Below are 18,568 nucleotides of genomic sequence, written 5' to 3'. Positions count from 1 at the left end.
GTGTTATTATTTTCACGAATTATGCCACTACAAAAATGCAGGAATTTAATTATATATATATATATATTCTTATATTTGTGTTATGCTCTTTATTGATAAGCATTTTTGGATTATGATTTTTCATGAGTTCTGATTTTTCTTCGGACATTTAGTCCTTTATTAATACATGAAATTAAAAAGTATTTAAAATATAATTTAATTATTAAAATAATTAAACTCTAACTTAATACATAAATAAATTATAGAATCATTCTCATTAAAGCATGTATTAGCACATTAAATCATTAAGACAAAAATGAATGTTACAAGCCGCATTTAGAAGATGATGTTAGCTACTTATCTACTATGTGAGTTTAAATATACCATTTAGTTATGTATTATAACTTGTTCATAAAGTAGTGGCTCTTTGAAGTTATGGTGTAAAAATTAATTTATTATAATTAATGACATTATGAACTTCCTCTTCTTGAATGTTATTAATTATAAATATATGTACTCATGTTTATTACTACTATAAGAATAGGATTTTTTTTCTGCAATATATTTATCGAAATCTGTACTATGCCGAGAAAGAGAAATTAATTGAAGCAACCTAGCTACCATTTCGTAAAAGCATCTTCAATAAGATTTTTTCGGAGGATTATTTTAAATAAAAAAATTATTTTTTTAAATAAAAAAATTATTTTTTGTATTTTTTTATTAGAATAAATCTATATGACAGAGTTTCTTAAAATAAGATCTGTATCTTTTAAAAAAACAATTTTTTACTAATAAAAAATAATATTAACCTAACTATTTTTTCTTCAATGTCATTGTGTTAAATTATTTAATAATTCAAAAAATATAAAAATGTGAATTTTTTATTATTAAAATAAAATTATATATGAATTTTTCACGACTAACATAACATTATGGGAACTAAAAAAATAACTTAAGAAACTTTCATAAAAGATGTTCTAAGTAAACTAATATGATTTATAAAAATCATAAAAATTCATAATGCATAAGATTTATTTTAAAAGAAGAAGGAAAAAAAAATCTTATTATAAGTATAGAGTATTCACTAATGGTCGTTGGATAATTTTTTTTAAATAACTCTTTGTAATTTTTAATAGTGCCTTTTTTATTAGGGACTTTTTTTGTTCTTTATTATTAGAAAAAAATAAATCTCACCTTAATTAAAGATAAGATAGAGATAGAGTATATAAGTGAAACCAATTTTTATTTTATAAACCAGTTTTATAAAATTGAGTTAGGTTTCAACTTACAATTCTAAGACGATACTAGAATTTATCTTAGATCCATTATAAAGGATTATCTACTATATTATTTACGGACCAAACTCTAAAGTTTTAGATGTTGAAGGAGGTACTAGAAAAAATTCAAGTCTCATATTGACCAGAGATCATAAGACCAAAATAGAATATATAAATGTGAGTAATCATCATCTTATAATTCAATTTTGTAAGAATGAATTAAGCCTAAGTCTAGATTCTAAAATTCATCTACAAAACTCAAATCGAAACTTTATTTAATATATTCAAGTCTATTTTCACTTAGACCAACCAAGTGTTGCTTGATAATAGAATTTAATAATTATATATTATCAATGTAAAAAATTCTCACTCTTAATCAATTAAAAATCAATATTAATATATCTTTTAAGATTATTATATTAAAAGTTAATAAAGTCATCATACGAAGATATATGATTCGACAACCTTATAAAACTACATTACGCTTTCATGCATAACATATTTCCTCATAATAATATATAAATTCTAAAAACATTAAGTTATCCGTTAATTTAATGTGTTTTTATAAAACTACGTTGTCAATTAATAAAATAAAAAAATGATTTGGCAATAATGATCCATCTCTATATAAATTAGGATAACTATATCGAATAAAGTTATTTAAAGAGTTTTTCTTCAATAAAATATTTTTTAAGGACTATTCTTGATAATCTTTTATATGTTTCAATCTATTCTTTTAATATTTTAAAAAATTAAGTTTTAATATTTTTTAAAGGAATTTATCAATAGTTAAAAATAGCTTTATATCACAATATAAATAATTTTTCATAATCTAAAATATAATTTATATGTTCAAAAATATTTATTTATTACTAATTTTAATAGAATAAAATAAATATTTATTATGTATAGTGGCCAGGTTAAAATATTAGTACACAATATTTTCTTTTATTTTTTGTTTTACGATACAACATTAGCATGTTCTATATAAAAATGCAGTGGATTGTCAAGAAATCTAAAGGTTATCCTTCAAGTCTTAATTTTACTTTTAATATGGCTTTTGACTTTTTTAATAAGATGATTCTAACATTTGAACAACGAAGCCCTAAGAAATACTACATCATTAATATTCGTGAACAAAATATACGAGCTCATTATTCGGTTAAAATTTCATGACAGAAAAGAGATTTTGATTATATATATAAAAAAAAGTATACGGGTCACAGCTAATTCAGTTGCAATATCAATGCTATTGAAGTTATTAATTGAACGAAGGGTTCTGTATAGAACCCCCGGCTTGATTGACTCATTAAATTAATCCAACCTAACATAGGTTGTTGGAGGCTGCTAATGTGATAAATAATTAATGTTAAGTTTATCACATTGCCATTTGCTGATAATATCTGATTATGCACTCTAAACTAGTTATTTATGAAACTAATTGGTAAGTTGATACGTGTATGAAATATTATTAGGTGGACCAGCTAAGCTGAGAAATGATATATATAATTTTTTTACTTTAATTTTTGACAATTGGCACGCTGTAAGTGCGCTTTTTGTTTTTATTGAATTATTAGTTGGGATTAATTTCTCCACCAGCAGCCCCAAGTCTACTGCTAGGTCATACTCATACATGTTTGTTTGCGTGTGCAGGAAATTATGTGATACGTTGAAATAATGTTGGTTAAAATCGTTCACGTTTAGGGGGCTGGTAAAAGTTGAAAGTAGAAGAGATAGTCAAATTTTAAAAACCAAACCAAATTTTGGGCCTAACCATTTTTAGTATGTTTGTAATAACTATGCCTTACTAATAATATCAGTTAATTATATACCCGATAAACATAACATAAATAACCAAAATAAGAACATGGTGATAAAAACCTATTTTTCAAATCACATTTTTTCATGTAGCCTACAAAACAAACTAATTTTAAATATGATAGCCAGCCAACTTTTTCAATATGGCCAAATAAAAAATTCCGCCACATTGGTTTCTTAGAGTAGGCCAGCCAATCAAGGTCTCTTTCCAATTTATGCAGAAAAGTTCACGATCTAGTACTAACAAATTCCGGGTTTAATTAATTGAATGCATAGATAATTGAGACAAATTAACTTTTTGAATATTAGGAAGACTGGAATATTCAAAGTATAAGGCCTTCTATCCAGCTCTTTCCCCTCTTTTCTTATGGTTTTATGCCAAAGAATATTATTACTAACTAATCTATGGGCTTTTGGACGTAATATATATTTAGTCCTCTTTGTCTTTTAGGCCTTCGTGTTCCCCTTGGACAGGCTCGATTTTGGCCATTGAAAAAGAAAAAGAAATATCATGCGCTTGGAATTTGGGAGATAAGCCAACTCTGACAAAGACTTTGATATATGTTCAAAATCTTGTTTCCACGCTACACAAGCCTTATCCAGAGGAAACAATTTCAAAAGCCCCAGACACAAATTGACAAACTTCATCATTTGTAGTTATCGTTAAGTTGAACAAAGAATTAAAATAAGCAGAGTGATGAAGTGCAACATATGATCTGCTCCGCTTTATATTTGAAAGGTTAAAATATGTTTTTTTATTATTATTATAAATATTGAAATATTTGAAATTTGTTTTTATAAAATTTTGAATATATATTTTATTATCGTAAAACATAAATGTGTGATATTTTAATTCAGAATTAGACTCAAAAGATCCGATTTTATATGTTAATGTTAGGTCATTATCGCATGTTAATTAGAACTTAACATGTTGATCCATTAACATTGACACCTAGGATTAGATCTCTTGAATTCAACTCTGAGTTAAAATATCACATATTTTGTAAAAAAAAATATATATATATATTCAAAATTCTGGAGGAACATATTTTAAATATTTTGATATTTATAAGAATATAAAAAGATATTTTAACCTATTGAAATATACGGCGCATGGATAACTAATAGTATTCTATAACTAATATTCTAATTAACTTTTCTTCGTACTGTCCTTGCATGCCGAACACAAATAAAAAAATAAAATATATCACAACCATTTTACAAAGTGCATTCCACTAGTGGAAGAATGGTAGGAATTTGTATGTCTTCTGTTTTTCCTTGTTCATATCCGTAGTGGTCAATTAAGTATTTTCTTCTAAACATTATGCTTTCCTACAACTCCAACAACCTAATCTATGATAAGTTTATTGCCTTGTCCCTTCCAGAAAAGAGGAAATTTTTGCAGTAAAATATGATATAAGTGGATCATATACTATTTGGGTTTGAGTACGTATTTGGTTTTAGGTGAAAATTGTTCCTTTAACAGGCCAACCTAGAAGTAGAAGTTTTCAGCCTCGGCAAATTGGAATGGGTAGGACTTGAATTTTAGGTTGGTTGGTTACGTTGTTTTTTAAAATTATATAATGCTTTAACAATATGCTAAAAGATGAGATAAAAAGGAAAGGAAAGAGAAAAAGAAAAAGATGAAATACATCATAGCGTTGTGCGAAGAAAGTTCGAACCAATTAGAACTTAAACGCAAGGAAAGCATATTCGAGATTGGTTCAAACAAGAAGAGGAGCACTGTGTCTAAGTTTCTTCTTATCCCTTAATTCCATTCTCACTTTTTGTGCTAATTTCCATGTAACTCTCCTAGCAATTAAACATTGCTTTGGGTGGTTGCTAATTGGCTTATGTTCTCTGAATACGATTATAATTTAAGGTGACGTAAATGACAAGCTCAGGTTTAATATAAGGATTGTTTCTCTCGTAAATTGTTATTGCAAGTAGTAGCTAATCATAGAAAATGAAGTGGTGACTTTTGTAAATACTCCAGCCCTCAAGTTGGATATGGTTTTAATAGTGTAACAGAATATGGACAAATATACCTTACTGTAAGAGAAATTCTAGTATTTAGCAGAAAAAGAGAAATTCTAGTAAGGACAGATAATGAGATGATGGTTGTTATAACCTACATAAGTACATATACGGATGTTAAATTAGCAATACATGTGATATGAAATGCGAGTTAAGAGTTTGGATGTTCCAGGTCTATCTAGGATCAACGTATTATTTTAACTAATAAAAATTAAGTTAAATTGGATCTTAGAAACTCATTAGAATTAAAGGATGTCTTTACACCATTACGGTCATCAATAAGATTCAATAGTGTTTAGTAAAAAAAGAAGATTCAATTAATTGCGAAACATTTTTCATAGCAACTTAAGTCTGTATAAGCTTAGAAATTGATCTAAACAGTAAGAGTACAAATTAAAAAAGAAAAATCAAAATGTTACATGGAACTATGATAATAATGTCACTTAGCAAGCTGGCTTCACCTCCCTAACACCAAACTTTATTTGTTCCCTAAAGATTCATACTTTAGAGAGAGATACTGTTACTAATATCAGAACCAGGGGGCCTAGGATTCGTGGTCTAGGTAGCCTCCAAGAGAGGGAGAAAGAAAGAACTTGTATTACTTGTCTAGACATGACAATGAGGCGGGGCGGGGACGGTTATTATCTTCTCAATCTCTGATCCCGACTTTTCAACATGTTTCCATACCCGTATTCGATGCCCGATGGGTTTAAAATTTTTATTTCATTCTCATACCCGTCGGGTATCCCCAACCCCGATCCGTACCCGATTCTAATTAAATTTTTTTAAAAAATATTAAAAATTTAATTTAAGAAAAAATAAATTGATTGTTAAACATTTATTTTCAACTACTTATGCATCATTAAATTTATTATAGCGTATGTGTCTACAAAATTCGTTAAGAAATGAATATTGTAAAAATTCTAAAATAAAATTAACTAGTAATAAATACAATAAAGACTAACACATTTGTCTAGCGTGATTCCATAATTTTTTAAGGTAAATAAAATACGTCAAATATGAAACAACACAATTCAAATGTTCATTAGTTCAAATTACACCAAATTAGAAATAACTAGAAAATGAAAATAATGTCCATCATCAAAATAACCACCAACTTCACCAAAGATGTCATCACATTTCTTCTTCAATGCTCAACCTGGTATTTATAAAATCAAACATCATATTTTAGATGTTTCAAATATTAAAATCATACATCACATTAGTAAATAAGTATAGTTATTACTTTACCGATCAACAATAGTGTCTACTAATCTTGAAAACATTGAGTAATGCTACTGACCAAAGATCCACTTATATTTTAAAAATTTTGAAAAATTAGATATGTATAAAGATATTAAAAAAAAATTAGAACAACTAAAAGTGAATATACCTTCATCATCAGATTCAATCTCATCAGTAAAAGTTGATTCTTCAATTGATCTATAACCTATAAATAATAATTATAAAATAATAAATAACAAGTTATAAGTTTTAAAAATATAAGTAATTCATAAAGTATCACATAAGCATTCAAAATTTTACCTGCATTCTCTGGATTCCATAACCAACTTTTAGAACACATCAAAACTTCTAAAGTAGTATAATAAAGTCGGCTACGATGAGGAGTTAATATCTGACCTCCAATACTAAATGTCAATTCAGAAGTTATAGTGAAGATCAGAATAACTAACACATCCCTTGCAATTGCTTGTAGTGCTGGATACTTTCACTCATTCAATTTCCATCACATTAAGATATCAAAATCTGAACTTATTGGTAAAACTTCCTCCTCTAAGTAATGATCTAACTCCGCTTTCATAGTTGAGGTTCTTGCCTTTTTCTTTCTTTGAATGTATCTATCATAATCACACAATTTACTCTTTTCATCACTAACCACATCTGGTGATTCAAAAGAACTAATAGAATCTTGATGCTTTTTGGCTTGATATTTCGAAACCAAATCATAACACAAGTTTCGGATCCTATTAACTTGTGAAAAAAATCAATGGGATAAATTGATTCAAAGTAAAACTCAAGCAACTCCATTTTGTATCTTGGATCTAAAAAGTAGCAACTCTCATGATCACATGAATAACACTCCAATAAGAATCAAATTTTTGTAACATTTTTTCTGCCATTTTTTTAATCACTTCATTAGAGGAATTGACCCATTTAGATAAAGTCATCTTGATCTCACAAATTTGAGGAAAATAAATGTTGGCAGTTGGATATTTTGTACCAGAAATCATTTCTTTAAATAATTAATTTAATTAATCACATTAAAATTTATATTTTTTTAAATAATTAATTTAATCAATCACATTAAATATATCAATTATTTGTATTATTATACCAAAATTATCTTTTTCATATCTCTCTATACACTTAATTATTTTTTATTAATATTTGAAGAGAAAATTATCAAATAAAAGTATGTAGAGAATAAAATAATTAAAGTATCTAGAAATTAGAAAAAGTCTTATAAAAATAAACAAACAAATTTCTAAAAAAAATCTTATAATTAGAGATGAAAGAAATACTCTAACAATTTCGTTGGAGATGCAATTAACCACGTTTAAGGGTTGTTAGTTGTGCACAAGATGAAGTTTGAAAAAACTAAAAAGAATTACTAACAAATAATTTTAGGAAAATTTAAAAAAAAATATTTATGATGAATATTATAGGTGAACGTAAAAAAAGTTATGACAAACATAATTTTATGTATCATAATAATTTTTCTTTATTCTTTTAATTCTTAACCAACAAATATTACAAAGACACTAGTTAGCATTTGTGAAAAATAATTTTTTTAAAAAAAAAAACATGTTTTGGTTTCATAAGGTTGAGGACCGAGTCATTTGCTTGCAACCACTTTTCCACCTTATTGGTTTTAATTTAGCAATGCCTCTTTCCTAGGAAGCTGCTTCTTTTGTACCACTTTTCCACCTTATTGGTTTTACTTAATGTTTGTCATTTTTCAACTATATTCTTCACGTATCTAGCCTGAGAAAATTCTCGCTTATTCCCATCATTATGAACTTAAGATTACACAATGTGTATAGTCTTTTCTCTTCTAAAAAAATAGGATCCATGCTAATTTGTGTCATGATCGTGAACTTTAGAAAAGTATAATCAAGTGTTGAGTGTCATGATCGTGAACTTAATGTTGAGTGACACCATATATGTATATTGCCCATGCTCCGTTAATTGCCTCAATTTGATGTCTTCTCTGCAGTCACAACATTAAGTTGGCCAAATTTTTAGTGAATTGAGGAACAAGATTTCATTAGAGTATGCTCAGTTTTCTTCTGTCTTGACTGACAATTACAGGGATTCAGGGAAGAAAAATAACTTTCAAACTTCTTGTATAATTCTATAATAAAAGACAATAATCCCAAATATGTGATTCAAATTCAAACATAAGACTGCTTTCACCTTGAATTTCTCTTTTGCTTTAATTCTTTCCATTTGTATGGCAGCCAATCGCTTGGCTTCCACAGGATCAACCATGACCACATCATCTTTTGAACCTTCCTTTCCTGAAGAAGCTACCTGTATAATTTTTAACATAAATTATAAAAGTTGTAGACCTCATTAAATGGATAAAAACTGAAATGTCAAATAGAGAAGGTATAATTTTAGACTCTAGGAGCAAAAAAGAAATGTCACCCAGGAAAAAAAATGAAAAACGTGATTTATTAACATAAGCTAAATATTCAAAAGAAACAATGTTTTAGCAAGAGAGTATTGAAATTCATCAAATATTATGTCACAATAAGATACCATCCCTTATTTCTCATAGAAAGCCAGAAGGCAGCAATGAAGCCAGATTTCAATTATATACATGCAACTGGTAATGATTATCATTTTTATAAAACAACATTGAGACATCAGATATTGTCACAACTCACAAGAAGTAATTACCATATTAAGATTTAGGAATGTTTTCAACATGAGAATAAGGTTTTAATTTCAATTTCTCTACACGAAGTAATTATCTTTAGCATACATCAGGTAATCAGGATTCAGGTATACTAAGAAGTCATAATTCATTCACTATACTGGGTTCAGCTAATGTAGACTATTTTGCATATGCAATGTAGGTTTTCCTTCACTATATTTACTCTTTCTCAATTCTTTTTATAGCTATAACTCCCACGGATTTCACAAGGATGACATTCCTCACAGTGATAAGACTTTCTACCTTTTCCATACCCTGCTATCGTGGTTGAATTTTCAATTTACTACCTCTGTTTGTATTTTTATGTCACTACATGTGTAGACCATAAGATAGAACCATAGAATATAGTATATGTACGAAATGCATGAAAGCAACACAAACTGATGACCATTAGAGGAGATCGTTCCTATAACTTGAAAGTTCCCATCATAAATTCAAAATAAAAAAGAAGCATCCCATCTGAATAGTTTTATAAGTTATTTTAAACCGATAATAAACAACACACTTGGAACAAGGAAATCTTCACTTGATGCATAATTAGGATTTACCAAGACTTGAAATGTTTGACCTCGGGTTCTATTGGCAACTATGCTTGCATCCTGCCCTTTTCACCATCCCCACCTAAAACAAGGAGTATAATCTCATTAAACAGCAATGGCAAAACAAAGTTCTCATCCCACAGGTTTGTTGGGCAGATTCTCCTTCAAGCATGGAGAAAATCCAACAAGTAATTAGAATATGTAAATAGACTGAAAGCACTCATGCTATGTTACTCATTAAGATAATGAAATCTCCAAGACAGTTAGCAGTTGCAATCCTCCAAATCCTTGACAGTATTCTTAAAACCTCAAAATAAGAGTTTAATTTCATTAAAAAGCATAGCAATTCCTAACAGTTTTGATTGGGTTAAACAAATTTTCTCATAACCTAATTTGGAAGCAAGTAAGATAGTTGTAGGAGAAGCTCCCGTTCCCAAACACAAAGTCAACGCATAAATTAGAATTTGAAAAGTTCGATTCGATATAAGAATGAATTTGAGGTAGAGTGAAAGAACTTATACGAAGGGGGAGAGAGAGAAAGATGAAATCTGTTTTGGAGGAAAACATAAACAATGAAAAGAGGAAAAGAAGTGAAGTTACTTTGCGAGAGTGGGAGAGGAAGAGCGGTGATGAGCGTTGAAGGAAACCAAGTGAGCGTTGGTTGGCGCTAGAATTGCTACACGTCTTTATCCACCATTTCTTTTCTAACTTTCCAACTTTAATTAATACATTACATTTTTCTATCGAATTACAAAATCAAATTTTACTATTACAAGCTACTGCTACATCATTTTTGTATCCACTTTCACTTTTTATTAATATTTGATTTTACAAAAATATTTTTTCATCATAGAAATTTTTTATTGATAGTTTATATTTCAAATTTTTTTATTTTATTTCATAGTGTAATAAGATATCAATTAATTTTAATTTGCGTAAAAATTTATAAACTTATTTAGTTTATTAAAAAAATTCAATTCAATAGTTAAATGAATTGATTTTATATTTTATGGAGATATACCGGACAGATATAATTTTAACTACTTGACCCTTAATAATAGATTGATTTAGTATAGCTTCTAGTGTTTTATTTTTATCTATTTTAAGATTTCACGGAAGTTAGAATGTCCATTAATTTCGAAGTATTGGACTTAGATTTCGACTTATAAACTGATTTTGTATTTAATTATTTATGTTCAATAGTTTAATTAAAAAAAATATTTATCTTAAGATTTATTTAAAAAAATAAAATATACAAAAAATTTAGTTAAGAATAAATCCCTAAAGAGTTCCATGAAAAATTAAAGAATGAAGAATAAAGAAGCAAACTAAGTTGAGAGGTGATGAGGTTGAATTAGATTAGATTACATTAGAGATAGTTGTTGTTGTGGAAGGTCATCATCATCTGCTTGGTGTTCCCTAATTGGATGTCGTTTTCTACAGTCACAGTAAAACACAGTGATAACAACATAACTCCACAGCACTAATAATCCGTACGAAACTATCAGACTCGCTTTATCCTTAACCGCGATCGAATCCTGACCGTCCATCAAGTGTTCCAACTTCGACCCGATCAGGCTCGAGCCCAACACGAACAAGCCCGACAGGACCCACCCGCAGAACCGGCCTCCCTCCATCAGAACGAATCCGACCCGAATGGCGTCCCAGCCGAACCTCTCTTCGGCGACGGAGACGACGAGGGCGACGCTCATCACGGCCATGAGGTAGACCTCGAGGGCGGAGGCGGAGGCGAGTAGGAGGAGCCTGGCGGTGGCGGAGGTGGCGAGGAAGGCGAGGACGCGCGGGAGGGGGGAGAAGGCGAAGAGGATGGCGTAGACGAAGATGGTGGTGGCGAGAAGGCGCGCGGAGTGGTGGCGGAGGGCAGCAGCGGCGGTGGTGGTGGCGGTGGCGTGGAGAGCGAGGAGGGTGGAGTGGACGGAGGATAGGGCGGCGGCGAGGGAGAGGAGGTAGGAGGGGAGGGAGAAGAGGGCCTTGATGCGGAGGAGGGAGAGGGCTTCGTGGCGGGATTCTTGGCAGACGTGGCGGGCCTCGAAACGTGTGGAGGTGAAGTGTGCGAGGGCCTCCAGGTGCTGGATTTGGGAGGTGAGGGAGTGGGTGGAGATGGATTGGGAAATTACCAGGGTCGATAGAGGAAGGGTGGTGAGGAGCATGATGGATGCGAACACCACTTTGTTGCAGCTCATAATCCTTAGCGACTCCACTATCATCTTCAATGGGGAACAACACCACCACACACCCCCTGATCCTGATTCCTCCATTTTCTCACTTTCACTCCAATCCTCTCATGTGGAAAATACCAAACCCTAATCTCTACCTCTTTTCCTCCCTAATTTAATTTTCTCCTCTCCTCCTGCTTAGCGACTAAATAATTAAAAATCGACAAATTATTATGATTGAAAGTACTTTACCCTCAAAATTAATGTAGTCTAATTTACTATTGGCTTGTGTTTGGCTAAATGATTTAATTTATATTTCTTATTACACAAAAATTTATGTCGTTAATTTAATTATAAATTTTATTAAAATAAACTTATTTTAATAAATCGTATAAAAATTTATTAAAGTAAAGTAAAAAGAATTTAAAAATCCATAGATTATTTTGTAAGTTTAAATAACAACACTATAACAAACTTTTCAATAAATATTTATATAAAACATAAAATGAAGTAAATTTCTTTTAGAAATTTATGAATTATTTTAGAAAATATATTAAATACAAAAGTTGATCTTGAATAGAATTTTCAATAGTTTAAAATTAAATAAGTTTTTAACTCTTCACTTATTTAAAAAATAAGCTTATAGCTTTTTTTATTCCTAAGTTTTATTCCTTGGTCTCCATCGATTGGTTCAGTTGCAAGCTAAATAGGAGTCAATGAACCTAAGCACATGACATAGATCTTGTTGTTTGATGCATATCGATAACAAGGGAGTGACGCGTTTTAGTTGACTTCAAAAATTTGAAAGAATAAAACCACATGGTCTAAAATAAAAGAATTTAAAAGCACGATCAAACCAGTAGAAAAAACAACATTCATCTGCCACTCTTATCATTCATTTTAGTATTTATTTTATCTCTTTTGTTTATAAGAATAAATGGTGCACCTAACTGTGAGGCCTGTACAAGTAATGTTTGTGTTCAAAAACAAGGAAAGCGCCGTAGCAACTACCTCAACGCAAAGAATAACTTCACATGTAAGGTTTTTACGTTTTACTATGTGAATGCCTGTTCTCGGTTTTATATAAGATGAAAAACCTACGCCGTAGTCCTGTTTTACCATGAAACATACTAACAAAAACAATTAGGAAGAAGTTCCATGGAATGGATACCGACCACCAAAAACACAAGTTTGTTTTGTCTTTTGTTAATTTTTATTTTTTTTGGGGGGGAGCGGGGATGGTAAATTAGTTGTTTTGCAATTCAACGACTAGTAACAAATAAACCTTACGGAACGGAGCGGAACCAACCATCTACAAATTGATGTGCGAGTTCTCTCTGGTGTTGCATGTTGACCTCTTAGCAACTTCTCGTGACTGTGTCCAAGGCCAAATTACAGCAGGACTTGCTCCATCATAATAATAATCCAACGAAAAAAGTTTTACCTAAACTGTAGAAAATAAAGTAAAACCTATTCACACACACACAATCGCCAACCAACCAAAAATAATGAACCAAGAAAGAAGACCTAGAATCACCTCCTCAAGCCAATTAATCAAGCAATATATGCCTGCCATCTTCCAATGGGTCACATCCAGAGATCAAAGGATGATTCTCAGCTGCGCATCATGCCGTACCAATAATTGCATTGTTGTGGTCGCTAAGCAAATAAAGTTTCAATTGTCACCAAAATCACCATTCCATCACATGCCCCATCCATTCGGCATAAAAATTCTAGAGAAAATTACACCTATATCCCCTATAGTTTAATAAAATTTCGCACGATACTCCTTTTTAAGGCCTACAATAACTTTCTTAATTGTTTAAAGCACATTACAAATTTCACCAAGGGTCCTATAAGAGGAATTAGTGCTGACTTTAAAAAAAGATGTCATTAATTTGGCCAAAATTTTAAGCACGCACAAATTCACTCATTGACTTGAGTTGGATGAAGGCATGAGAACGAGGCGGAGACATGTTTAGTCTCCATGCCCTAGGCCCCAGCTTTCCAGGACCTCCCCGCCTCCACTCCCGCCCTCAATCCTATCTTCTTTTTTATTCATAAAAAATAAAAATAAAACAAGACAATTTTTTTTTGTAATTGGACTCAATTTATTATAATATGCTAAGTTAAAATTTGAAGTAAAAATTATTTGATCTCATTTATTTTTGAATAGTTTAAAAAAATAGTGATCACGATACCTTATTTACCAAGGTTGAAATTCCAAATGCTTAACAACAAATTAAGTAAAAATTATTTACGTTCATTTATTTTAGAGCTCAACATGAAATTAAGTAAAAATTATACAAAATTATAAGGAAAACAATAATTTTGTTATGAACTAAAACAATTAATCCTTAGTTTTGAGGACTAAGGGCCTCCAAAATTAGAAGGGAGAAGGGACAAAAGATTGATAATTCCTTCATATCATCACAAGCTTCAATTACATACCTATATATAGTATTCCCAAGTCCTAAAGATAAGAATCAAGCAGCAGCAATTAACAAACCTACCCCACTACAGACAACACTAGTTATGACAGAATTGTTAATTTGTTGGCAGACAACATTACTATTGTTATAACAGAATTGCTATAACAAACTATTCCATATTTAATTGTAATTCCTTTAATACCCTTACAGTAACTAATTTACTTAGGCTAGGTTCCTAACAATTCCACCCCTCTTCACAAACACCTTGTCCTCAAGGTGTAGTTATGGTCAACACTTCAGCCTTTGGAAATTCCAAATTACACCAGTCCATTTCCTTCATTTCACCTGTGTGAATTGAAACAATCTGAGCCTCAAATGGCTTCTGCCTGTATCTCAACCACTCTTTAGGCATTCCATTCTCTTTTTTTGGCATAACTAATAGTCGGCGTTCATCAATGCTCTCATGGTTTCTCAAATTAAGGGCCAGGTCTCTCAGTTCATCATGTTGAGTAACTGAGATCTCAAAGCAACTACTATACGTGCCTGCAGCACGAGCCTCTTTCAATAAGGTGAGGAAATTTTTTGTTGGAGAGCTCAATCACAATGGCATAAGCTTCTGTTTCAGGAATACCATGGATTTCCACCCACATATTGATGAGAACATCCAGAGGGATTTTCTTATCCTTAGGAAAACAGCACAGGTCTAAGTAGCACTCCTTGATCTTCTCTGGAAGGTAATTGATACTAATTGCCATTCTGTCAATCAGATTGATTTCATGGGATTCCCCAATACTTTGTCCCTGAGATAGCCTATTTTTAACACTCAACCAAAACATCTCAGTTTGATCTCGCAAAGAAGCTCCAATCACCTTAAGAGCCAAGGGAAGCCTTCCACATTCAGTCACAACCTGCTTGACCGAATTCTCATTAGCAGCTAAAGGAATTGATTTCTGTCCAAAAGCATGGTGACAGAACAAAGACAGGGCATCCTCTTCAATCAGCAATTCCATTTCATAACTCAACACCGTTTGGAATTTAGGCCTTGACACCACAAGAAACTTGCAACCTGGTATTCTACACATAAGCTGATCCACCACGGAGAGTGTCCACACATCATCAAAACAATTAGAGTTTGAGCTTCACTTCTGCACTTAAATTGTGGCATCCATTGGGGAACCACGTAATTCGCATCCAACCTCTCGTTGCCCATAATATACCCCCAAATATCCGTCCTTAGTTGCTCCATATTCGGTGACTGCAATACAGTCAGGAACAAAATCCTATCCCTGAAATAACCTGGAGTGCTAATACCGGAATTGATAGCAAGGCAAACAACTCTCCTCCAGGCAGATTGGTGATCAATTATTTCCTTTCTTCTTTCCAAGCCCTTTAAGTAGCCTCCAGGGTAAAATGTGTCAATACCAAGGAAATGCCCCAGACCTTGTGGCATAAAAATAACACCCAAGTGTGCGGCCATTAAGACATCAACATTACCCAATAAAATGTGTCTGAATTGCAAGTGACCTTTGTCGAACTTTCTAAAGAGCCGAAGCGCTTCTCTGTCGTACACCCAAAAGGGGTTCTCCTTCATGACTTCAAATGAAACAACATTAGCATCCTCTGAGTCTGAATGGTCGAGTTCGAAGGGCACGTGGCAACAAGACACTGTGCAGTCGTGGTTGCCGAATCCGCAACCTCGTCCAAACACTGGTTTTTCATTGCTTCCCAATGCGAATTTGGAACCATCTTCACCATGAGCTTCTACCTTCATGGTTTGATTTTCTGCAACCCTCCCTTGACCAAAAACCGAGTTCAGCGACTCTTCCATGAAGCTCTGCACCTTTTTGTCTAAGCAAACGGAGCTCGGTTCAAACTCTGTGACTCTGTCTTCAGTATTCGACTGAGGAACCATGCCGGTGGCGGGTTTCTTAGATGAGGGGGTTGAAGAAGGCTAGAGCACATTGGAAAACTGATAGCGGATTTCAAGAAGGGTCAACCTCTGAAGAATTTCGTCCAGTTTGGTGGACATGGTGTTTTGAGTAGCAATGAAGTGGAATTGATCGGAGGTGAGTTCCGCAGTGGCGGCTTCGATGCAGTCCATAGTGGACATGGAAGAAGCGAAGGCAACCATTGATGCTCTCAATGAAAGCACCAAATGTTATGAACTGAAACAATTAATCCTTAGTTGCAAGGACTAAGGGCCTCCAGAATTAGAAGAGAGAAGGGACAGAAAACTGATAATTCTTTCATATCATCACAAGCTGCAATTACATACCTATATATAGTATTCTTAGGTCCTAAAGATAAGAATCAAGCAGCAGCAATTAACGAACCTATGCCACAACAGACAACACTAGCTATGATAGAATTGCTAATTTGTTGGCAGACAGCATTACTATTGCTATAACAGAGTTGCTATAATAAACTATTCCATAATTCCTTTAATACCCTTACAGTAACTAATTTACTTAGGCTAGGTTCCTAACAAATTTCATGCATAAAACAAACAATAATCCATTAAAATTGTAAGGCTATAATAGTAATTTAAAATATTTATTATATTAGAGAAGTAGTGAGGCGGGGACGAGGACTAACATACCTGACCCCATCCTCGAACTTGACTTTCTCAATCAGGAAAAATCCAAACCCAACCCTGGTCAACTTGATTTTTTCCCGTCAAAGTCGGAGTGGGAGACGAGCACACTTGCCATGTCTAGTTGGATGATAGAGTTGAACATCCCTCAACACTAAAGATTAGCAGAAAAGAAGCAACAAGAGGAAATAGTGTGTACAATTGCGGGCAGATGCAGCTAATCTCCCAATGAAGTTGCAAAAAACCTCCAAAACTTTTTACAAATTGCAATTTCAACCTCGATAACATGTAAACAGTCTAAACACCTACTATCATACACTCCACTAAAACATTATTTCTCTCTATCACATTATAATATCATTTATTCCTACAATTATCCCTCTTTTACCCTGTAAGTAGTTTGTTACACTCGGCTAGCAATTGCATCATGCAAGGACAAGATATATTATTGAATGAGGATGACGTTATTGTTTTCTCCTTTCCCATTCAAACCTATCTTTCCACCCTTCATGAACTAAACAATTTACTACCCCAAATTTTTATAGCCAATTACCCTGGCCATAATTACATCCGCGAGTTCGAGTAAACAACAGATACGATCAACTATCAAATTCTAAATATATGAACACTAAACTAAGCTTGAGAAGGTACTCATCAATAACAACGGTGAAACTTTCCATGAAAACAAAAACACTGGGCAATTAAACAACCACAGGCAAGTGGCACGAAGGTGAGGGTGATCAGAAGAACAGAGTTAGATTTTAAGGCATTCTCCTATTCTTAGAAGTAAAAAAAATACCAAAACATTTGTGAGAAAAAAGTATTGCTACAATTCATATACATAGATTAAAAAAAAGCTTACATGGTTTAGAAAAGGCTTAAAACTAAAACTTACAAGCTATAAAAGGGTGGTGAGAGCAGTGCAGTCAGTTCCGCAGGTATGAAATTGGTCAGAACGCTGAGGCGGGTCATGAACCGTAGTTCCGGCATTAAATCGCACGGGTGTACGGCACGTGGGGCATGCGGCGACCTTGAGGAGCCACGTGTCGACACACGTGCGGTGAAACACGTGGCCGCAAGCGGCGAGCTTTCGGCACCACTGGGCGTTGCGGAAGGCGTCCAAGCAGACGACGCAATGGGAGTCGGGTCGGTTTGCGGATCCTTTGGCGAGCAGAAAGCGGGGGAGGTTGTTGATATCACGAGGGGGGAGGCCGATGGAGGAGGCGGGGGCGGAGGTAACGGAGGGGCGGAAGCGAAGGCGGTGGAAGGCGCCACCGAGGAGGAAGAGGTTGAGGAGGAGGAAGGCGGCGAAGCCGAGGAAGAGGAAGAAGAGGGAGGTGAGAAGGAGCATGATGATGGGCTTGAGGAAGAGGGAAAGGAGGTTGGGGTTAGGTTTTGGTTGGGATTGTGATTGATCTGCAGAAGGAGAAGGCATGGTGATTGAGTGGTGGGAGACGACGGCGTGCAAGTCCAAAATTCTATAATCTGTGGGCAGTGGGTTATTCATTCGGTTCTGGATTCTGGACCTTGACCGTCGCTGCCTCTGTATCCGTTCCAAATTTCTTTCTTCGTTACTCTCCCTCTATATATCATCACTTGCCAACCATTCCTTTAGTCATATAATAATAAATCATATATTTATTTTCTTTTGATTATAATATTATTAAAAATCATTCGGATGCTTTTTTTAACATCGCTTTACCTTTTAATTTTACTTTAATATTAAAAATTCAGTTCTTAATTAAATTTTAC

At 32.9% G+C, this 18,568-nt stretch overlaps 2 protein-coding genes and 1 pseudogene across 4 annotated transcripts; all 3 read right to left on the bottom strand.

Annotated features, from left to right (window-relative positions):
• Window positions 1-8,113: 8,113 nt before the first annotated feature.
• Window positions 8,114-12,033, bottom strand: LOC100793253 (uncharacterized). 3 transcript variants are annotated; one of them, XM_041007970.1, is made up of 4 exons: window positions 10,983-12,033; window positions 9,624-9,696; window positions 8,550-8,666; window positions 8,114-8,343 (listed from the first exon to the last, which is right to left on the bottom strand). In XM_041007970.1, the coding sequence occupies exons 1-2, from the start codon at window positions 11,891-11,893 to the stop codon at window positions 9,684-9,686; spliced, it is 924 nt and encodes a 307-aa protein (XP_040863904.1). In that variant the 5' UTR covers window positions 11,894-12,033; the 3' UTR covers window positions 8,114-8,343; window positions 8,550-8,666; window positions 9,624-9,683. The 3 variants fall into 3 exon arrangements, 2 of the variants coding, with proteins under 2 accessions (XP_040863904.1, XP_040863903.1); XR_005887790.1 differs by lacking the exons at window positions 8,114-8,343; window positions 10,983-12,033 and adding an exon at window positions 10,215-10,391 and having other exon boundaries at window positions 8,372-8,666; XM_041007969.1 differs by lacking the exon at window positions 8,114-8,343 and having other exon boundaries at window positions 8,372-8,666.
• A 2,168-nt stretch (window positions 12,034-14,201) lies between these two features.
• Window positions 14,202-16,934, bottom strand: LOC121173293 (probable disease resistance protein At4g33300; annotated as a pseudogene).
• Window positions 16,935-17,714: 780 nt separating this feature from the next.
• On the bottom strand, window positions 17,715-18,323 carry LOC102670430 (RING-H2 finger protein ATL56). Its single transcript, XM_014766235.3, has one exon. It carries the CDS (start codon window positions 18,321-18,323, stop codon window positions 17,715-17,717), a length of 609 nt encoding a protein of 202 aa, XP_014621721.1.
• Window positions 18,324-18,568: the final 245 nt, after the last annotated feature.

This window comes from Glycine max, chromosome 13 (genome assembly GCF_000004515.6).
Source record: "Glycine max cultivar Williams 82 chromosome 13, Glycine_max_v4.0, whole genome shotgun sequence".
Taxonomy (NCBI): domain Eukaryota; kingdom Viridiplantae; phylum Streptophyta; class Magnoliopsida; order Fabales; family Fabaceae; genus Glycine; species Glycine max.
This window is presented reverse-complemented; position numbering and strand designations above follow the sequence as displayed.

Bases quoted from the DNA above. Each gene is read 5' to 3' on its own strand.
- LOC102670430 (XM_014766235.3), bottom strand. From the start codon at position 18,323: ATGAATAACCCACTGCCCACAGATTATAGAATTTTGGACTTGCACGCC.
- LOC100793253 (XM_041007970.1), bottom strand. From the start codon at position 11,893: ATGGAGGAATCAGGATCAGGGGGTGTGTGGTGGTGTTGTTCCCCATTG.